Raw genomic sequence first — 15,507 nt, forward strand, 5'->3', positions numbered from 1 at the left:
AGTGATCTTGAATTGTTTCTCTTTTAGCATGAATCAAATGCAACAGGAAAAAGAACTAACAGAAAACATTTTGAAAGTGGTAAGTATTGGCAGTGACTGCAGTGTTAGGTGTTAGCATATAGACATGTATCTTCTAAGGTTTGTGAGTATTGCAAAGGTCTAAGCATAGTGATGGAGGTTTGTTTGGCGTAAGCATATAAATAAGGTGTGTGTGTGTGTTTTTTTTTTTTTTTTTTTTTTTGCTTTTATGAGATAGTCTTATGTAGCCCTGCTTGGCCTTAAGATTTCCATGTAGCCAAGAAGTCTCTAATTCATTATCTTCCTAGCTCTGCCTCATAAGCGTTGGGATCGCAGACATTTGTTACCATTACTTGACCTAAATTGTATGGTTTTCAACACTGTTGGTACAACACTTTATCATCAGTTGTTTTGTTGAATACTTGATGGTATTTAACTTTGTTATATTTTTAAATTTATTTATTTGTACTTTATATACATTACCAATTTGCCCACATGTATGTCTGTGTAAGGGTGTTGGATACTCTGGAATAGGAGTTACCAACAGTTATGAGCTGCTATATGAATTCTGGAGGAGCAGCCAATGCTCTTAACTGCTGAACCAGCTTTCCAGCTCAGCTTCATGATATTTTAGCTAACATTGTTAAAATCATGATTTTTATGGCACTGGGTGATGGGGTCTCTTAGTTGGTAAAGTGCTTGCTGTTGAAGCAAAGAACATGAGTGTGTTCCTCAGCACCCATGTAAAAGCCAGATGAAACTGTGCTTGCTTGTAATCCCACCACTGGAGAAATGGAGACAGAAGGATTCCTGGCCAGCTTACTGGCCAGCTTATCTACCACGATTGTGAGCTCTAGGTTTAGTGATTGACTCATCATCAGAAACCAAGATGAAGAGTAATTGAGAGAGACTTCCAACATCTCCGATTGGCTTTGGCATGCATTCATTCATGTGTGCACACAGTCATACATACAGAACCAAGTATGGTTATATACACTGAGTGGAGTTGGGGGCTGAAGATCTGGAATTCAAGGTCATGCTCAGGTATGTAGCAGGTTTGAAACTAGCCTGAGCTACATGAGGCCTTGTTAACAAAACAGGGCTGGAGATATAGATCAGTTGATAGAGTGTGCTTACCTGGCCTGCACAGAACCCTGGGTTTGATCCCTGTGACTGCATAAACTGGTAGTGGTATATGTCTGGGGAGGTGTAATCATGAGGATCAAAGTTTTAAGCTGACCCTCAACTTCATAAGAAGGCCAACCTGGGCTGGAGACCCTGTCTTAAAAAAAAAAAAAAAGAACTTAAGAAAATCACAAAGTTGATTTTTAGGTGATATTATTATACTCTTTGTACTTCTTTAAAAAACACAGCATGTAGGGACTAGGAAGAGAAGAGCGAGGGGAAATGGGCTTGGATTTAAAATAAATAAATACATTTTAAACTTTACAGCAGTTGTGTTTGAAAAACAAAATACTGCCAGAAAATTATATCTCCAATGCTGTGCCACTGAGCTATGTGTTACCTCATAGGGTTTTTTCTTTTTTCATGATTCTTGCATTTTTATTATTTCTCATTTGTTTGTGTGTGTATGTCTGTGTCTGTGTGCGTGAGTGCAAGTGTCTGTAAGAGGCCATAGGTGTCAGATTCCCGTGGAGCTGAAGTTAGAGCTGATTGTATGTCACCATATGTAGGTTCTGGGACTCAAACTCCAAGTCCACTGGAAGAGAAATACATGCTTTTAACTGCTAGCTCTCTCAATGTAAAAGAAATGGGAGATTATAAATTATAGATAATCTCTGTAAGTATTTAACACCTACGGTGTCCTGAAGGTTTGCTGTAAATAAGGAGAACTGAGATAAAAGAAAAAAAAATCCCACCTATATGAAACAAATACACAGGAGGATTTGTAATATTTTGAATACAGAAGCAAAAAGTGTGTTGTTCTTCTTACGTAGTGTCTAGTAACACGGCTTTGCACAGTGAAGTGTACAAATATCCATTGCATAAATTGAATTAAAGAGAAATAGTGCAACTCTTTCTTGTACTTTGTTTCCAACTTTATAAAAAAAGTACTCTGTTTTTAATATTTAAGATTATTACAACAAATAATTGTACCTGCTCTCTGTTTTTAATATTTAAGATTATTACAACAAATAATTGTACCTGCTGAAGCGTCTCCTGTTTTAGTACAGAAACGACTAAGTATTGTTAAAATTTTTTTGGTTATTATAATCAATTACTGTTGTTGCATTTTCATTTGTTTATTGAATTTTGTAGCTAAAAGAACAAGCTGCTGATTCTATTTTGGTCCTGGAAGCAGCCTTGAAATTAAACAAGGATCTATATGTTCACACTATGAGAACTCTAGACTTACTGGCAATGGAACCAGGCATGGTGAATGGAGAAACTGACAGTTCTACAGCTGGGTTGAAAATCAAAACTGAGGAGATGCAGTGCCAGGTATTTCCTTCTTTACTTAGCCAGTGTATTGGAAATTGCATGTAAGACCTTGATGCTTCAGTTAGATGCATTTCTACCTTTGTTTCCGTGATTTAGATTTGAGTTGCTTTTTTTTTTTTTTCTTTCTTTTTTTAAAGAAACTTGTTCATTAATACAAAGATAAGCCCTGGAACAAAAGGTTGCCTTTTGACCAGGGTTTGAGCTTGCAACCTTCTTGCATCAGCCTCCTCAGTGCTGGGGTCATTGGTGTACACTACCACATTTAATCTATTACACTACCACATATAATGTATCATACCACCACCACATATAATGTATCACACTACCACTGTAATCTATCACACTACCACTATAATCTATCACACTACCACCACACATAATCTATCACACTGCCACATATAATCTATCACACTACCACCACATATAATCTATCACACTGCCACATACAATGTATCACACTACCACCACATACAATGTATCACACTACCACATATAATCTGTCATACTACCACATATAATCTATTAGATTTTTATTGGCAGTTATATCTTAGATATTTTATAGGCCTTTACACAAAATTTTTCTAAAGAAAACGAAGGGGAAATTTCATGGAGCCTATTATTTTGGAAGTGGTTTCTGAGTTGATTTGCAGTAAACATTCATGTTAGGCATGTTTTTAGAGCCCCCCAAGGACAATAAAAACTAATACTGTGCTAGGTTGAAAATGTAGGCCTCCACATGAAATAAATGATTTTTTAAGGATCTTGTCTGTTTCTCTGACTTTGGGCTCCTAGTTCCTTTGACAGTTTTCAGTTTTAGCTGAGCATGGTGTACATGCCTTTAATCCTAGCACCAAAGAGGCAGAAGCTGAGATTTTGGCCAGCCTGGTCTACATAGTGAGTTCCAGGACAGCCAAGACTGTCTCAAAACAAAACAACAATAAAAATGACATTTTTATCATCAAATGTCATTGTGTTCAAGCCTTCCTTTTCTTTACCAGATGTACTGCTGGTTTTTGTCAACTTGACAAAACCTGGAGTCACCTGTGGTGAGGGAAACTCACGGACAGAATGCCTCCATCGGCTTCCCCTGTAGGCAGGCCTGTGGCTGATTTCTTTGATTTCTGATGAGTGTGGATGGGCCATCTCCCTGTTTGTTGCCGCCCTGTGGCAGGTGGTCCTGGGTTGTATAAGAAAGTGGATTGAGCAGGGCAGTAGGCATCACTCCTCCATGTCCTCTGTTTCAGTTCCTGCATCCAGCCTCGCCTCAAGTTCTGCTCTGACTTCCTTCAGGGATGGAGTGTGATGTGACAGTTGTAAGATGACATAAACACTTTTCTCCCCAAGTTGTTCTCAGGCATAGCCCTTATTACAGCCATAGAAGTCAAACTAAGACACTGGATTAGAAAGTATGCTAGGTCTATCACTCATTGCAGCTTGTTTTCTAGTGCAGAGCCTTGCCTTAAAACATTTATTGATTACCTTTTTAGGACCAGTAGCTATTAGAGTATTTTCGTTTTTAAGGCAGGGTCTATATTGCCCTGGCTGGTCTAGAACTTTCTGTGTAGACCAGACTTACCTCAAGCTCACAGAGATCTGCTTGCCTTTCTCTCCCTTTGAGTGCTGGGATTAAAGGTGTGTACTACCATGTCTGGCTACATCATAATTTTAAAGGTTCCTCTCTCTCTTTTTACTTGTTCAAATAACATGGCATCTTTTTCTGTTTACTGTTCTGAAAAGAGGTAGAAATAAGGCAGTGTTGTTATAAAGGGTATCTTTTTAGTGTTGGGAATAGCTAAAGGTAATTAGTTTTTCAAGCTATGATGAGAATTTGTAGGAGGGAGTACTTCAATGAAGAAAATAATTGATAGGGTTTAAGCCTCACCTCTATGTCTTGGTGTTCTGCTCTTTAGTATCACTTTTCAGCTTACTGGATTAAGCCAGACTTTCCGAAGTCTATAGTGAGCAAGGGCATCAATGTAAGACAAGGTTCTTGGAGACTGGTGATTCAGTGACTTTGCTAGTGCTTGTCTAGCTTGCACAAAGTCCTGGATATGAAAGTGGAATGGTAAAGGGAGCTTGTGATCCCAGCACACAGATGTGGAAACAAAGTGTCAACTTGAAGGGCATTGTAACTACATGCCAAGTCTGAGAACCTGCCTGAGAGAGGGAGGTCAGGGAGGAAGAGAGGGAGGGAAGGAAAGGAGACTGTGTGGAGGAGGAGAGGTGTTCTTGGGAAATGTACACATTCCACAGTTAGAAAAATAACCAAGAAAGCTTTATAATACTAAAGTTACTGCATGTTTCCATTCAGTCTGTTAAACGGATAGACCTTGTCCTTGTCCCTTTTTTGGACTGTATTACCTCTTGTTTAGCTCAGAAGCAGAAATGTTTCTTTTGTTTGTTTGCTTGATTCCTTCCTTCCTTCCTTCCTTCCTTCCTTCCTTCCTTCCTTCCTTTCTTTTTTTCTTTCTTTCTTTTTTTTTTTTCTGGGACTTGGTTTCTCTTTGTAGCTTTTGAGCCTGTCCTGGAACTAGCTCTGTAGACCAGGCTGGCCTTAAACTCACAGAGATCTGCCTGCCTCTGCCTCCTGAGTGTTGGTATTAAAGGCATGTACCACCACTGCATGGCTCTGAAGCAGGGATGTGTTACAGATACATGATGCACATAGTTTAGACGGAATCAGGATCTTGTAAGTTAAAGTGGGAATGGTAAAGAATCTGGCAGGCGGCAGCAGTGACAATAAGTATAGTTTCTAGGAGCAAGACTGCTGGAGGCTGTGGCCAACTCCCACAAGTTGTAGCATTAGTTTGGAGAATGGCCACAGTGGTACTGTCCCCAGACAGTTTTGGCCTGGTTTTTCCCCCATTTCTTCTCTTGTTTTTCTGACCCAATACTTCACCCTTCCAAATGATTTTGAAAGATATCTGAAACCTTTCAGTAGTTTTTGTTTCATTGCTTGAATCAAAGTTACTGCCTATACTATTTCTTTTGATTATGGATTTTACTTGTCTTTTTTCTTTTTTCCTGCCATTATACATAAGTTTGAGCTAGGCATGATGGTGCACACCTTTAATCCCAGCACTCGGGAGGCAGAGGCAGGTGGATGTCTGGGTGTTCAAGGATAGCCAGGGCTGCACGGAGAAACCCTATCTCAATACAAAATGAATGGATAAATAAATATGAGTTTAATCAACTTCTTTTGTTTGTTTTTTGAGACAGGGTTTATATGTGTAGCTCTGGCTATCTTGAACTCTCTCTGTGTAAACCAGGCTGTCCTCAAACTAAGTGAACCCGCCTGCGTTCTGAGTGCTGGGATTAAAGGTGTGTGTCACCACCCCCCTGGATTATCAACTTCTTAAGTATAAAAACTATTAAGCAAATTGGTGTTTTGTTATCATTTCAGGTGTGTTATGATTTAGGTGCAGTCTACTTCCAGCAAGGCTCTACAAATTCAGCTGTCTATGAAAATGCCAGAGAAAAGTTTTTTAGAACTAAAGAACTAATTGCAGAGGTAGGTACAATGATAAACAATCCACAATATTTGGTCCTTTAAAAACCTGCAGGGTTTTTGGCTTTAAGTTGAGTACTGGAGTGTAACTTGTATGGCTTGTCTTTTTTGCCTAGTACTCAACAGTGTGCACAAGGCTGGCCTATTGCTGGGATTAGATAAGTGGAACCAAACCAAGTTTGGGGATAGGACTTCATGGTAGAATGTGTTCTTTGTATGCACAAGTCCTTTGGTTCAATCCCAGCACCAACAAACTAGTGTGACCACTGCAGAAAATTTGGAAAGTTAAAAAGAAGTGGTTCAAATGAGCTTTTTAAAATGTGTATTATTTCCTTGTTACCTGTTGCTGTGATAAAATATCCAAAAGGAGATGTTTAGTTTGGAACATGTTTGAGGTCCTTCATGGCAGGTAGTGAAGGCAGTGAGGACTTGATGCAGCTGTTCGTCTTGTGTCCAGCGTCAAGAAGTAGAGTGCTAGTCAGACGTGGTGTGCACACCTCTATTCTCAGCCCTCAGGAGGCAGAGCCAGCCTGCTCTATAGAACAAGCTGCTTTCAGGACTCTGATGGTCACATTTTAAAAAGAAGGATTTATTTTTTCAATTCTGGGTATGTTTCTCTTCTGTGGGTGGGTGTATGCACGTGAGGACTAGTGGATGGTGTTTGGTCCCCTGGAGTGTAATTATAGATGGCTGCGAGCCGCCCAGCATGGGCACTGGGAACCAAACTCAGGTCCTCAGTGTGAGCTCTCAAGTACTGAGCCGTCTCTCCAGCTTCAGATGATTGAATAGTTAAAAGCATGTAACAGGTTTTTTAAATCTAAGAACCTGGAAAATTGTTTTAATTTCCTTTCCTCATTAGAAAATTTAATCAGACACCCTCAGCGCTTAATTTACTCTTTGTCATCCACTTTTATAGCAGGAGGGCTGGACCCCTGGTTGCAGTTCGGTAGGCAGCTGCTCTGTCATGGAGCTGCATCTCTACCCTAGGCTTACTCAGTGTAGAGCTATTAGAAATTGCTAATTTTGTGATTTTAGGTATAATTATTTAAAATTTTACAAGAAAAACATTTTTAGAGTTGTTTTTGGCAGTAACATTTCTAATAGTTTTTGAGAGAAGATTGTTCTTTTTAACTGTCTTTTAAATCTGCCATGTGTATGGATTTTATGCTATATAGGCTTGCTGTAACAGTTGTCACTCACCATTAATGCCTTATTTGTCATACCTACTGAGTGATAATAAAATAAGTAAAGGGCCAAAGAACACATAGCTTAGATTTTATGGACCACATTCAGTCTGTGTTGGGTGTTTTTTTCTTTTCAACACTAAAAAATGTTTTCGCCCAAGGGACAAGTAAAAGCAGATCACAGATTGCACTTGCTGATCTCTTCTCAAAACATTTAACCATGGTATAACTTATGTTTCCTCCAGTTTTGAAATTTTTCATTGTTGTTTTCTCGTACTGTTAGATGCACTAAGGAGTACTGGTCTGTTACTTGTATCTCATTAACGGATAATGATGTATAACTCTTACTTTACAGATAGGTTCATTATCTCTTCATTGTACCATAGATGAGAAGCGGCTAGCCGGCTACTGTCAAGCCTGTGATGTTCTTGTACCTTCTTCTGATAATAACTCTCAGCAGTTGACTCCATATAGTCAAGTCCACATTTGTTTACGATCTGGCAGCTATCAGGTAAGATGAGGTGGGACTATAGAGGTGTAGTTGAAAAGTTTTAGAAATAAACTGAGTTCAAACCCTGCATACACCAGGTGTATGATTGGAACTAGTCACTTACAGTGTCAGCCAGGCCCGAACAGTAATGTAACCCTTACTGTTATTATCTCGTTTTTTCAGATGCTCATGAGACTCGGGTGAGACGTTAAAATTGGTCACATATGTGTTCACTGTTACTGACAGAAAAGCTTGTCTGTCTTAATCACTTTTCTAGGAAACTGTAAGAGCTGTTCAAACCAGAAAACTGGGCTGTAAAATCACAGGTAGAGAGGGAGCTTTTCTATGGAACCCAGGGTCTTTATGTTTTAGCACAGCTCATCTACCATCTCAGCCTTGGACGGGGAGAACAGAGTGGTTTGGTGGGGTGGATGTTCTTAACACCTCCCTGTGTCAGTGAGCCTGCCTATTATCTCAGGCTACAGTTAGTGTCTTGTCTGGGCACTCGCCCTTTGATTTTATTTATTTATTCACTCGTTTATTGATTTGTTTATTTAAATTTGCTTGTTTGTTTTGAGTCGGGGTCTCCTATGTTATGCTGCTCTGGCTGTCCTGGGAACTCATATAGACCAGGCTGGTCAGAGCCTGCATCTGCTGGGATTAAAGGCATGTGCCACCGCATCTGGCTATCCTGTGCTTTTTAGTGAAAGTCACTAGCAATGAGAGTTTGTGGTGGGGAAGTTGTTTTGAGAATGTTTTCATCCAAACATTGCCTTTATGTTATTTAGCTCAGAGCAGGAAAAATGAAAAGGTCAAGCTTAACATTCATCAGTTTTTTTTTTTTGTTTGTTTGTTTGTTTTGTTTTTCCATACAGATTTCTCTGTCTAATAGCTCTGGCTATCATAGAACTAGCTCTAGAGACCATGCTGGCTTTGAACTCCTACTAAAGATCTGCCTGCCTCTCTGCCTCCTGTGATCAAAGTGCTGTGATCAAAGGCATGCACCACCACTACCAGGCACCCAATTGGGTTTTTATCTCAGGTTTAAATAATTCACTATCTTTATCTGAAATGTCATTTCTTCATTCATCCAAAACTACATGAAGAGAAAGTTTGCAACTTGTGTACTTTCACAGAAGTCGTATCACAGATAGCCTGCATATCAAATATTTACATTATGATTGATAACAGTAGTAAAATTTTAGTTACGAAGTAGCAACAAAAATAATTTTATGGTTGAGTCACCACAACATAGGACCTATATTAAAAGGTCACAGTATTAGGAAGGTTGAGAACCAGTGCTCTACAATAAAACAAGGGTTATAATAAGGCCCTTATATATCTTTTTATGAAAAAGGAAGGTTAACTGGGTGTGGTCACATGTACCTTTAATCTTAGCACTTGGAAGACAGAGGTAGGTGGATCTCCTTGAAGGGCAGCGTAGTGTACACAGTCCCAGGCTGTATAGGGCTTCAGAAGCTCCTTCCTTCATGTGCAAAGAAGACGTTCAGAGTAACCCTCTCAGACAAGCCTGTTACTCTGAATGTGAGTAGCATCTGTACAGTGCATCAGAAACATAGGTATCACAGTTGCATATAGAGATATTTTGTGTCTCTCAAATGTCCTATTTAGGTTTTTTGTCCAATTCTCTTACTTATGTATTGAAATGGACTTTTGCTTGTGCGGTCCAGGCAGGCTTTTGCCTCAACCTCCCAAGTGCTCAGTTATGTATGATAGCACTCTTGGCTCAGGTTTGGTGTAGTTTTTGTTTTGCTCCTAGTTAGAGGCCAAGGCTTCATTAATTTGTTTCTCTTCTTCTCACTGTGGTCCATGGTCTTTAACTTTGAAAAGAGGATTATTTTCGTTCTTAATCTAATTTTGGGATTTTTGAAAGAAAATACTTTTCCAGTAAGGTTTTTATAATTTTCTATAACTCAATATATAGCTTAGTTAGGGTTCCATTGAACTTCTGATTCTCCTGCCTCTACTCCTTAGTGCTGCGATTACAGCATGCACCACCATCTGCAGGGCTTTGTCCATGCCAGGCAAGGAAGCATTCTGCCAACTGAGCTACATCCTTACCCTGTAGAAAGCGTGTCTTAAAGAACTGCCTTGTTTTTTATTTGGATGCAATTTTATGTCTTTGTTCTAGGAGGTAGTGCAGATTTTCATTGAAGATAACCTAACCTTCACTTTACCTGTGCAGTTCCGGCAGTCGGTATTAAGGGAGCTTTTCCAAAAAGCTCAACAAGGGTAAGTTGAAAAATTAGTTTTGATCTTTGAATAATAGAACAAGTACTCTGTGAGTTTTTAATTAAATCACATTTGCAAATTAACTGTCAATCATTGACATAATTTTCACTTTTGATATAAGGACTACTAATGTGGTCATGGAGACATTTTAAAAAGTTACTTGCTTTTATGTATATGGGTGTTTTCCTTGTCTGGATGTCTGAGCCTTGTGCCCTCAGGCCAGAAGAGGGTATTGGATCCCCAGGAGCTGGAGCTAAGTGCAGTTGTGATGTGACATCAAGCCTGTGTCTTCTGGAGAAACAGTACTTTGTCTTAGTCTCTGAGCCAGCCCTTTAGCCCAGAGCAGACATTTAAAAGTTCTTTCTCCTAGTTTCTTCCTTTCTTTTTTTCTTTTTCTTTTTTGGATTGTTTGTTTTTATTTTATGTGCAGTGGTATTTTCCTGCATATGTATCTGTGTGAAGGTGTCAGATCCCCTGGAACTGGAGTTATAGACAGTTGTGAGCTGCCATGTGGGTGCTGGCAATTAAACCTGGGGCCTCTGGAAGAGCAGTCAGTCAATGCTCTTAACTGCTGAGCCATCTCTCCTGGCTTCTTTTTAAAGTTCTTGAAGTGAGGAAGTTTATGGAGCCCAATTCTGTTCTTATACATAATTTTTAGAATTAAATCCTTTCTGTACATTTTTTTTAAGTTGGTATATGATATTTAGTAGTGTACTAAATCCTAAAATGTTGCTTCTCAAGAAGGTTCATCCTTTTAAATTTTGTTTTGTGCTACCCTTCCCATTTTATAATAAAAACAACACTCATGTTTCTACTTCTGTGTTCTGTAGAAATGAAGCTCTAGATGACATCTGTTTTAAAGTGTGTGCCTGCAACACAGTACGTGATATTCTGGAAGGAAGAACAATTAGTGTCCAGTTTAACCAACTGTTTGTTAGACCAAACAAGGAAAAAATAGACTTTCTCCTTGAGGTAAGGCATCCCCTGTGGTAATAGACCACTGCTTTGTGTTTACCAGGGGCTGTGAGTGCTCTCTGCCCCGCCCTCCTCTGCCTTTCCCCCTGTGGCATATAGTTACAGTGTTAACAAACTGAGCAGCAGCAGCTGCTTCCCCTCCCTCCTCCCCCCTCCCTCCTCCCTCCCCACTCTTCCCTCTTCTTTTTCCTTCCCTTCCACCTCCTTCTCTTTCTCTCCCTCCTCTCCCTCTCCTCCTCCACCCCTGGTTTAAAAGACTGGGTCTTGCTGTGTAGCCCAGGCCTCAGATTGTCTTTTCTTCTGCTGGCAGCCTCCCAGTGGTGAGGTGGCATGTGCCTTCCACACTGTGTTCTGCTTCATCTTCAGACAGCTCCTTTCTCCTTTCCCACCTGGTTCCTTTTGTATTCTCTGATCGTGTCCTTCTTGGTCTTTACTTTTCTCCTCTGCTGCACTCAGGCACTTAGGGCTGCACCCTAAAGCTCTGCTTTTTCTTTTTTTAAGAGAAAAATCTGTTATTTATTGAGGCTATAAATAAATGAGTTTGAGACAGAGTCCTGCTGTATAGACCAGAGATCCACTTGCCTCTGACACCCAGGGGAAGAGACTGCGGGCCTATACTACATACTTGGCCTAAGATTTGTATTTTCTGTGTGTGTCTGAGTTTATGTGCACCATGTGTGTGCAGGTCCCTACAGAAGCCAGAAAGCATCAGATCTGCTGGAATTGGAAATATAAGCAAGCAGCTGGGAGCTGTCTGTAGTGGGTGTTGGGAAGTAAGCCTAGGTCTTCTGCAAGAGAAGAGCTCTCAGCTGCTGAGACGTCTCTCCAGTCCCCAATGGCTTTTGTTGTTGTTCATTTGTTTCTTATTTGATTTTTTTGAGGCATGGTCACTACATGGTCCTGGCTGTCCTGGAACAGGCTGGCCTTGAACCCAGAGATCTGTCTGCACGTGCAATTGCACAAAAGTAGAGATGAGTGGACAGCTTATCGGGGTTGGAACTCAAAGATTATCATGCTTTTTCAAGCTTTAGCTGTTGAGCCATCTTGCCAGACGTAAAGATTGACTTTTAGTTATTTAGGTGTCTGGATGGGCATATGCACATAGCTGTACACACGTGTGTATGAGCTCAGAGGCCAGAAGAGGGCATTAAGTGTCCTCCTCAGCCCCTCTCCACCTGATCTTCTGAGTCAGGGTCTCATTGCTGACCTTGTGTTCTCTCCACTTAGATGGAATGCAGTAGGGCCTAGGGGTCCTCCTGTCTCTGATCCCTAGGAGCTGGGTTCACTGCCCTTGTGTGAGTGCTACAATCTGAGGTTTGCTCCTTGGATTCTCATAGTAACTATTGAGCAATTTCTGAGTTTTAATTTTTTTTTTTTTTTTTTTTTAAATGAAGGCTGCCTGCTTAGCCTGGGATGACATCAGACTTGACCTTCTAAATGCTGGGATTATTGGCATGTGGTACCTTGTCTTGCTTTAAATATTTTTTTATCATGGGCCTGATGTATTGATTACAGGCATAGTGAACTTTCCACATTTTTGTATCCATCATCTTTGCTAATCTTTTAAAAGCTTTCCTTACCGGACTGGAGCTGGAGCTCTGTTGGTAGAATGCTTGTCTAGCATGCCTAAAAGCCCTGAGTTCATCCCATTAACATAGAAAACTGGTTGTTTGGTTACACAAGGCTGTAATTCCAGTACTGAGACAACTGCAGGAGAATGAGAAGTTCAACATTGTCATCAGCCACATGACAGACTGGAGGCCACCTGGAATACATGGGACCCTGTCTCAAAAAAGAAAGGAAGGGAGAAAGAAAAAAGCATAACTTTATTGAAATTTCTGAGTGTAGCTAGTTGGCTAATATCATAGGTATTTAGACTTCTACCTTTTTTTAATGGTGTTTGTTCATATTTTCTCCTCTTATATGTAAGAAGAATTTTTGAAACTTAGTAGAAGACAGATCTGTTATAGGAACTTAATATTTACTCTTATTTGGGGGGTGGGGTTTTTGAGACAGGGTTTCTTTGTGTAACAGCCCTGGGTGTCCTGGAACTCACTGTGTAGACCAGACTGGCCTGGAACTCACAGAGATCCGCCTACCTCTACCTCCTTTGAGTGCTGGGATTAAAGGTGTGCACCACCACTGCCCAGCATTTTTTTTTTTTAAGATTTATTTATTATGTGAATTGTGTTATGTATACAGTGCTACCTGCATGTATGCCTGCAGGCCAGAAGAGGGCACTAGATCTCATTACAGATGGCTGTGAGCACCATGTGGTTGCTGGGAATTGAATTCAGGACCTCTGGAAGAGCAGTCAGTGCTCTTAACCTCTCTAGCCCCTGCTTCTTCAAGTTAACTTACAAAAATAGTCTGTCCCTCTTTAACACAATCTATTTATTTATTTATTTATTTATTTTTTAAGATTTGGAGATTTCTCTTGCATGAATGTCTGTACACCAGAAGAGATCACTAGATCTCATTATATATAGATGGTTGTGAGCCACCATGTGGTTGTTGGGAATTGAATTCTTAACTCCTGAGCCATCTCTCCAGCCCCCTCTTAATGGATTTTTATCTGACTTTTGTCTTAAAATATTTGGCTAAATCGGCAGTTAGTGATTGTGTTAATTAGGGTTTCTGTTGCTGTGGAGAGACCCCATGATCTCAGCACCACATAAAGGAAACATTTAATTGGGGTATCTTACATTATCAGAGACTTGGTCTTTTATCATCATGGTGGACTACAGGCAAACATGGTGTAGGTGCTAGAGATGAGAGATTTGTATCTTGACTCACAGGCAACCGGAAGTAGTCTTTCTCACTGGGTGTGGCTTGAGCATATACGAGACCTCCACAGTGACAACAGTTTCTCCAACAAGGCCACGCCCATTCCAACAAAGCCAGACCTCCTTATAGTGTTACTCCCTTTGGGGGCCTTTTTTTTAAAACCACTACAGTGATCAAAACGTAAAAGTTCGGTTTTTGGAGCACTGCAGATCTGGCAGTTAAGAGTACTGGCTGCTCTTCAGAGGAGGCCCAGCACCTACCTGGCCACTCACCACTGTTGTGCCCAAGTCGTGAAGATCCCCAAAGAGATCACCAGGGAGACAGACCCAGGGATGTAAATGTCTAAGGTTTATTGTGCATCCAGCCATGACAGGGACCTTGTCTAGCTGGCTGATGCAGCAGCCACCAGAGGAAGCGAGTTTCCTGTCTACTATCAGGTTTTTAAAGGCAAAAATCACAGGATTACATTAGTGGGTATGAGTTGGGTTCTGATTGGTTGACATTTGGGGAATAATCAGGGGAAGTTCTCAAAGTCATATTTTGGCATGAAATACCTGTGTACCAATTATTCTCATTGGCCAGTGCTGAGAGGGAACGTTCTGTGGTTTCTATGGCTTTGTCTTGTCAGGTAGCCTGTTGTTCATGGATACCAATGATTTTCAGAACTGTGTCCTGGAGACCACAGGGGAGGCTTTGGTCTCCCCCGGAGTTTCTTTAGTGACCAAACAGTTCCCAGGAACCAACCATCAAGGAGGCCGGGGGGGGTAGGGAGTGTCTGGTTTCTTTGAGTTCAGTTTTGGCCCTGGACTCTGGGAGGCCAGGGTATCTGGAGTTTGTGTCATATGCTGAGTCAGAGGCCTACATGTCTTTTCTGTGGCCTGTCATGGCTGCTCAAGCAGGGAGCTGAGTGCGGGTCTGGTCCCTTTATTTCTCTTTAGTATGGGAACATAAGGCTTTGTCACATTTATGTAATTTTCCCCCAGTGCAGCCTTTGAGATTAGTTTACCTCTTTCAAGTACTGTCTGTAACTCCGGTTCCAGGGTCTCCATCCAGCACTGCCTTCTGGCCTCTGCAGCCATTAGTTGTTTGTAAATTTAAAATTTTTAAACTGAGATCCATATTCAAATGAAAATTACTCAAATTCCTAGGTATGTTCAAGATCAATAAACATAGAAAAAGCTTCAGACTCTTTGAAGGGAAACATGGCTGCTTTTCTAAAGTAAGTATCATTTTCTTTTTTTAAAACCTGGAACTTAGTTTCATGAAAGTGTCTGTCTGTTTGTCTCTCTCTCTCTCTTCCTTTCTTTCCTTGGTTTTTTGAGACAGAGTTTCTTTGTAGGTTTTGAGACTGTCTTGGCACTCTCTTTGAAGGCCAGGCTGGCCTCGAACTCACAGAGATCCGCCTGCCTCTGCCTTCTGAGTGCTGGGACTAAAGGTGTGTACCACCACTGCCCAGCTAAAGTGCCTTTTTAAAAAAGACATTTTAGCTTTTAAATTTTACGTGTGTGTGCACGCGCGTGCACGCTTGCGCCCTTATATTTGTCTGTATCTGTGTGAGCACATGCCATGCTATGTGTGTGAATGTAAGTGGACAGGATAAAGGATCTTGTTCTTTCCTTGTCTCAGGTGGGAACTACCCTTGGCATAGCAGCAAGTATTTTAACCCTATGAGTTATACCCTATGTTCCCCTTGCACCTCTAACCCCCTGCCCCAGCTCTTAGAATACCCACTTCTAATCCAGTGACCCTGAGTCCTGACTGCTGGGATTAAATATGTGTGCTACCATCATGCCTTGCTGAGAAGTGTGATACTGGAGATCAAACCCAGG

At 40.8% G+C, this 15,507-nt stretch overlaps 1 protein-coding gene across 2 annotated transcripts in view; it reads left to right on the top strand.

Moving 5' to 3' along the window:
- Ints8 (integrator complex subunit 8) overlaps window positions 1-15,507 on the top strand; it is a 439,588-nt gene that overhangs the window by 7,057 nt on the left and 417,024 nt on the right. For both annotated transcript variants that reach the window (XM_051198256.1, XM_051198245.1), the window contains exons 5-11: window positions 28-79; window positions 2,299-2,481; window positions 5,885-5,992; window positions 7,529-7,684; window positions 9,816-9,916; window positions 10,747-10,888; window positions 14,827-14,897. In XM_051198256.1, coding sequence (XP_051054213.1) covers window positions 28-79; window positions 2,299-2,481; window positions 5,885-5,992; window positions 7,529-7,684; window positions 9,816-9,916; window positions 10,747-10,888; window positions 14,827-14,897 — 813 coding nt within the window. The remainder of the gene's footprint in view (window positions 1-27; window positions 80-2,298; window positions 2,482-5,884; window positions 5,993-7,528; window positions 7,685-9,815; window positions 9,917-10,746; window positions 10,889-14,826; window positions 14,898-15,507) is intronic.

This window comes from Phodopus roborovskii, unplaced genomic scaffold (genome assembly GCF_943737965.1).
Source record: "Phodopus roborovskii unplaced genomic scaffold, PHOROB, whole genome shotgun sequence".
NCBI classification, from domain to species: Eukaryota; Metazoa; Chordata; class Mammalia; order Rodentia; family Cricetidae; genus Phodopus; species Phodopus roborovskii.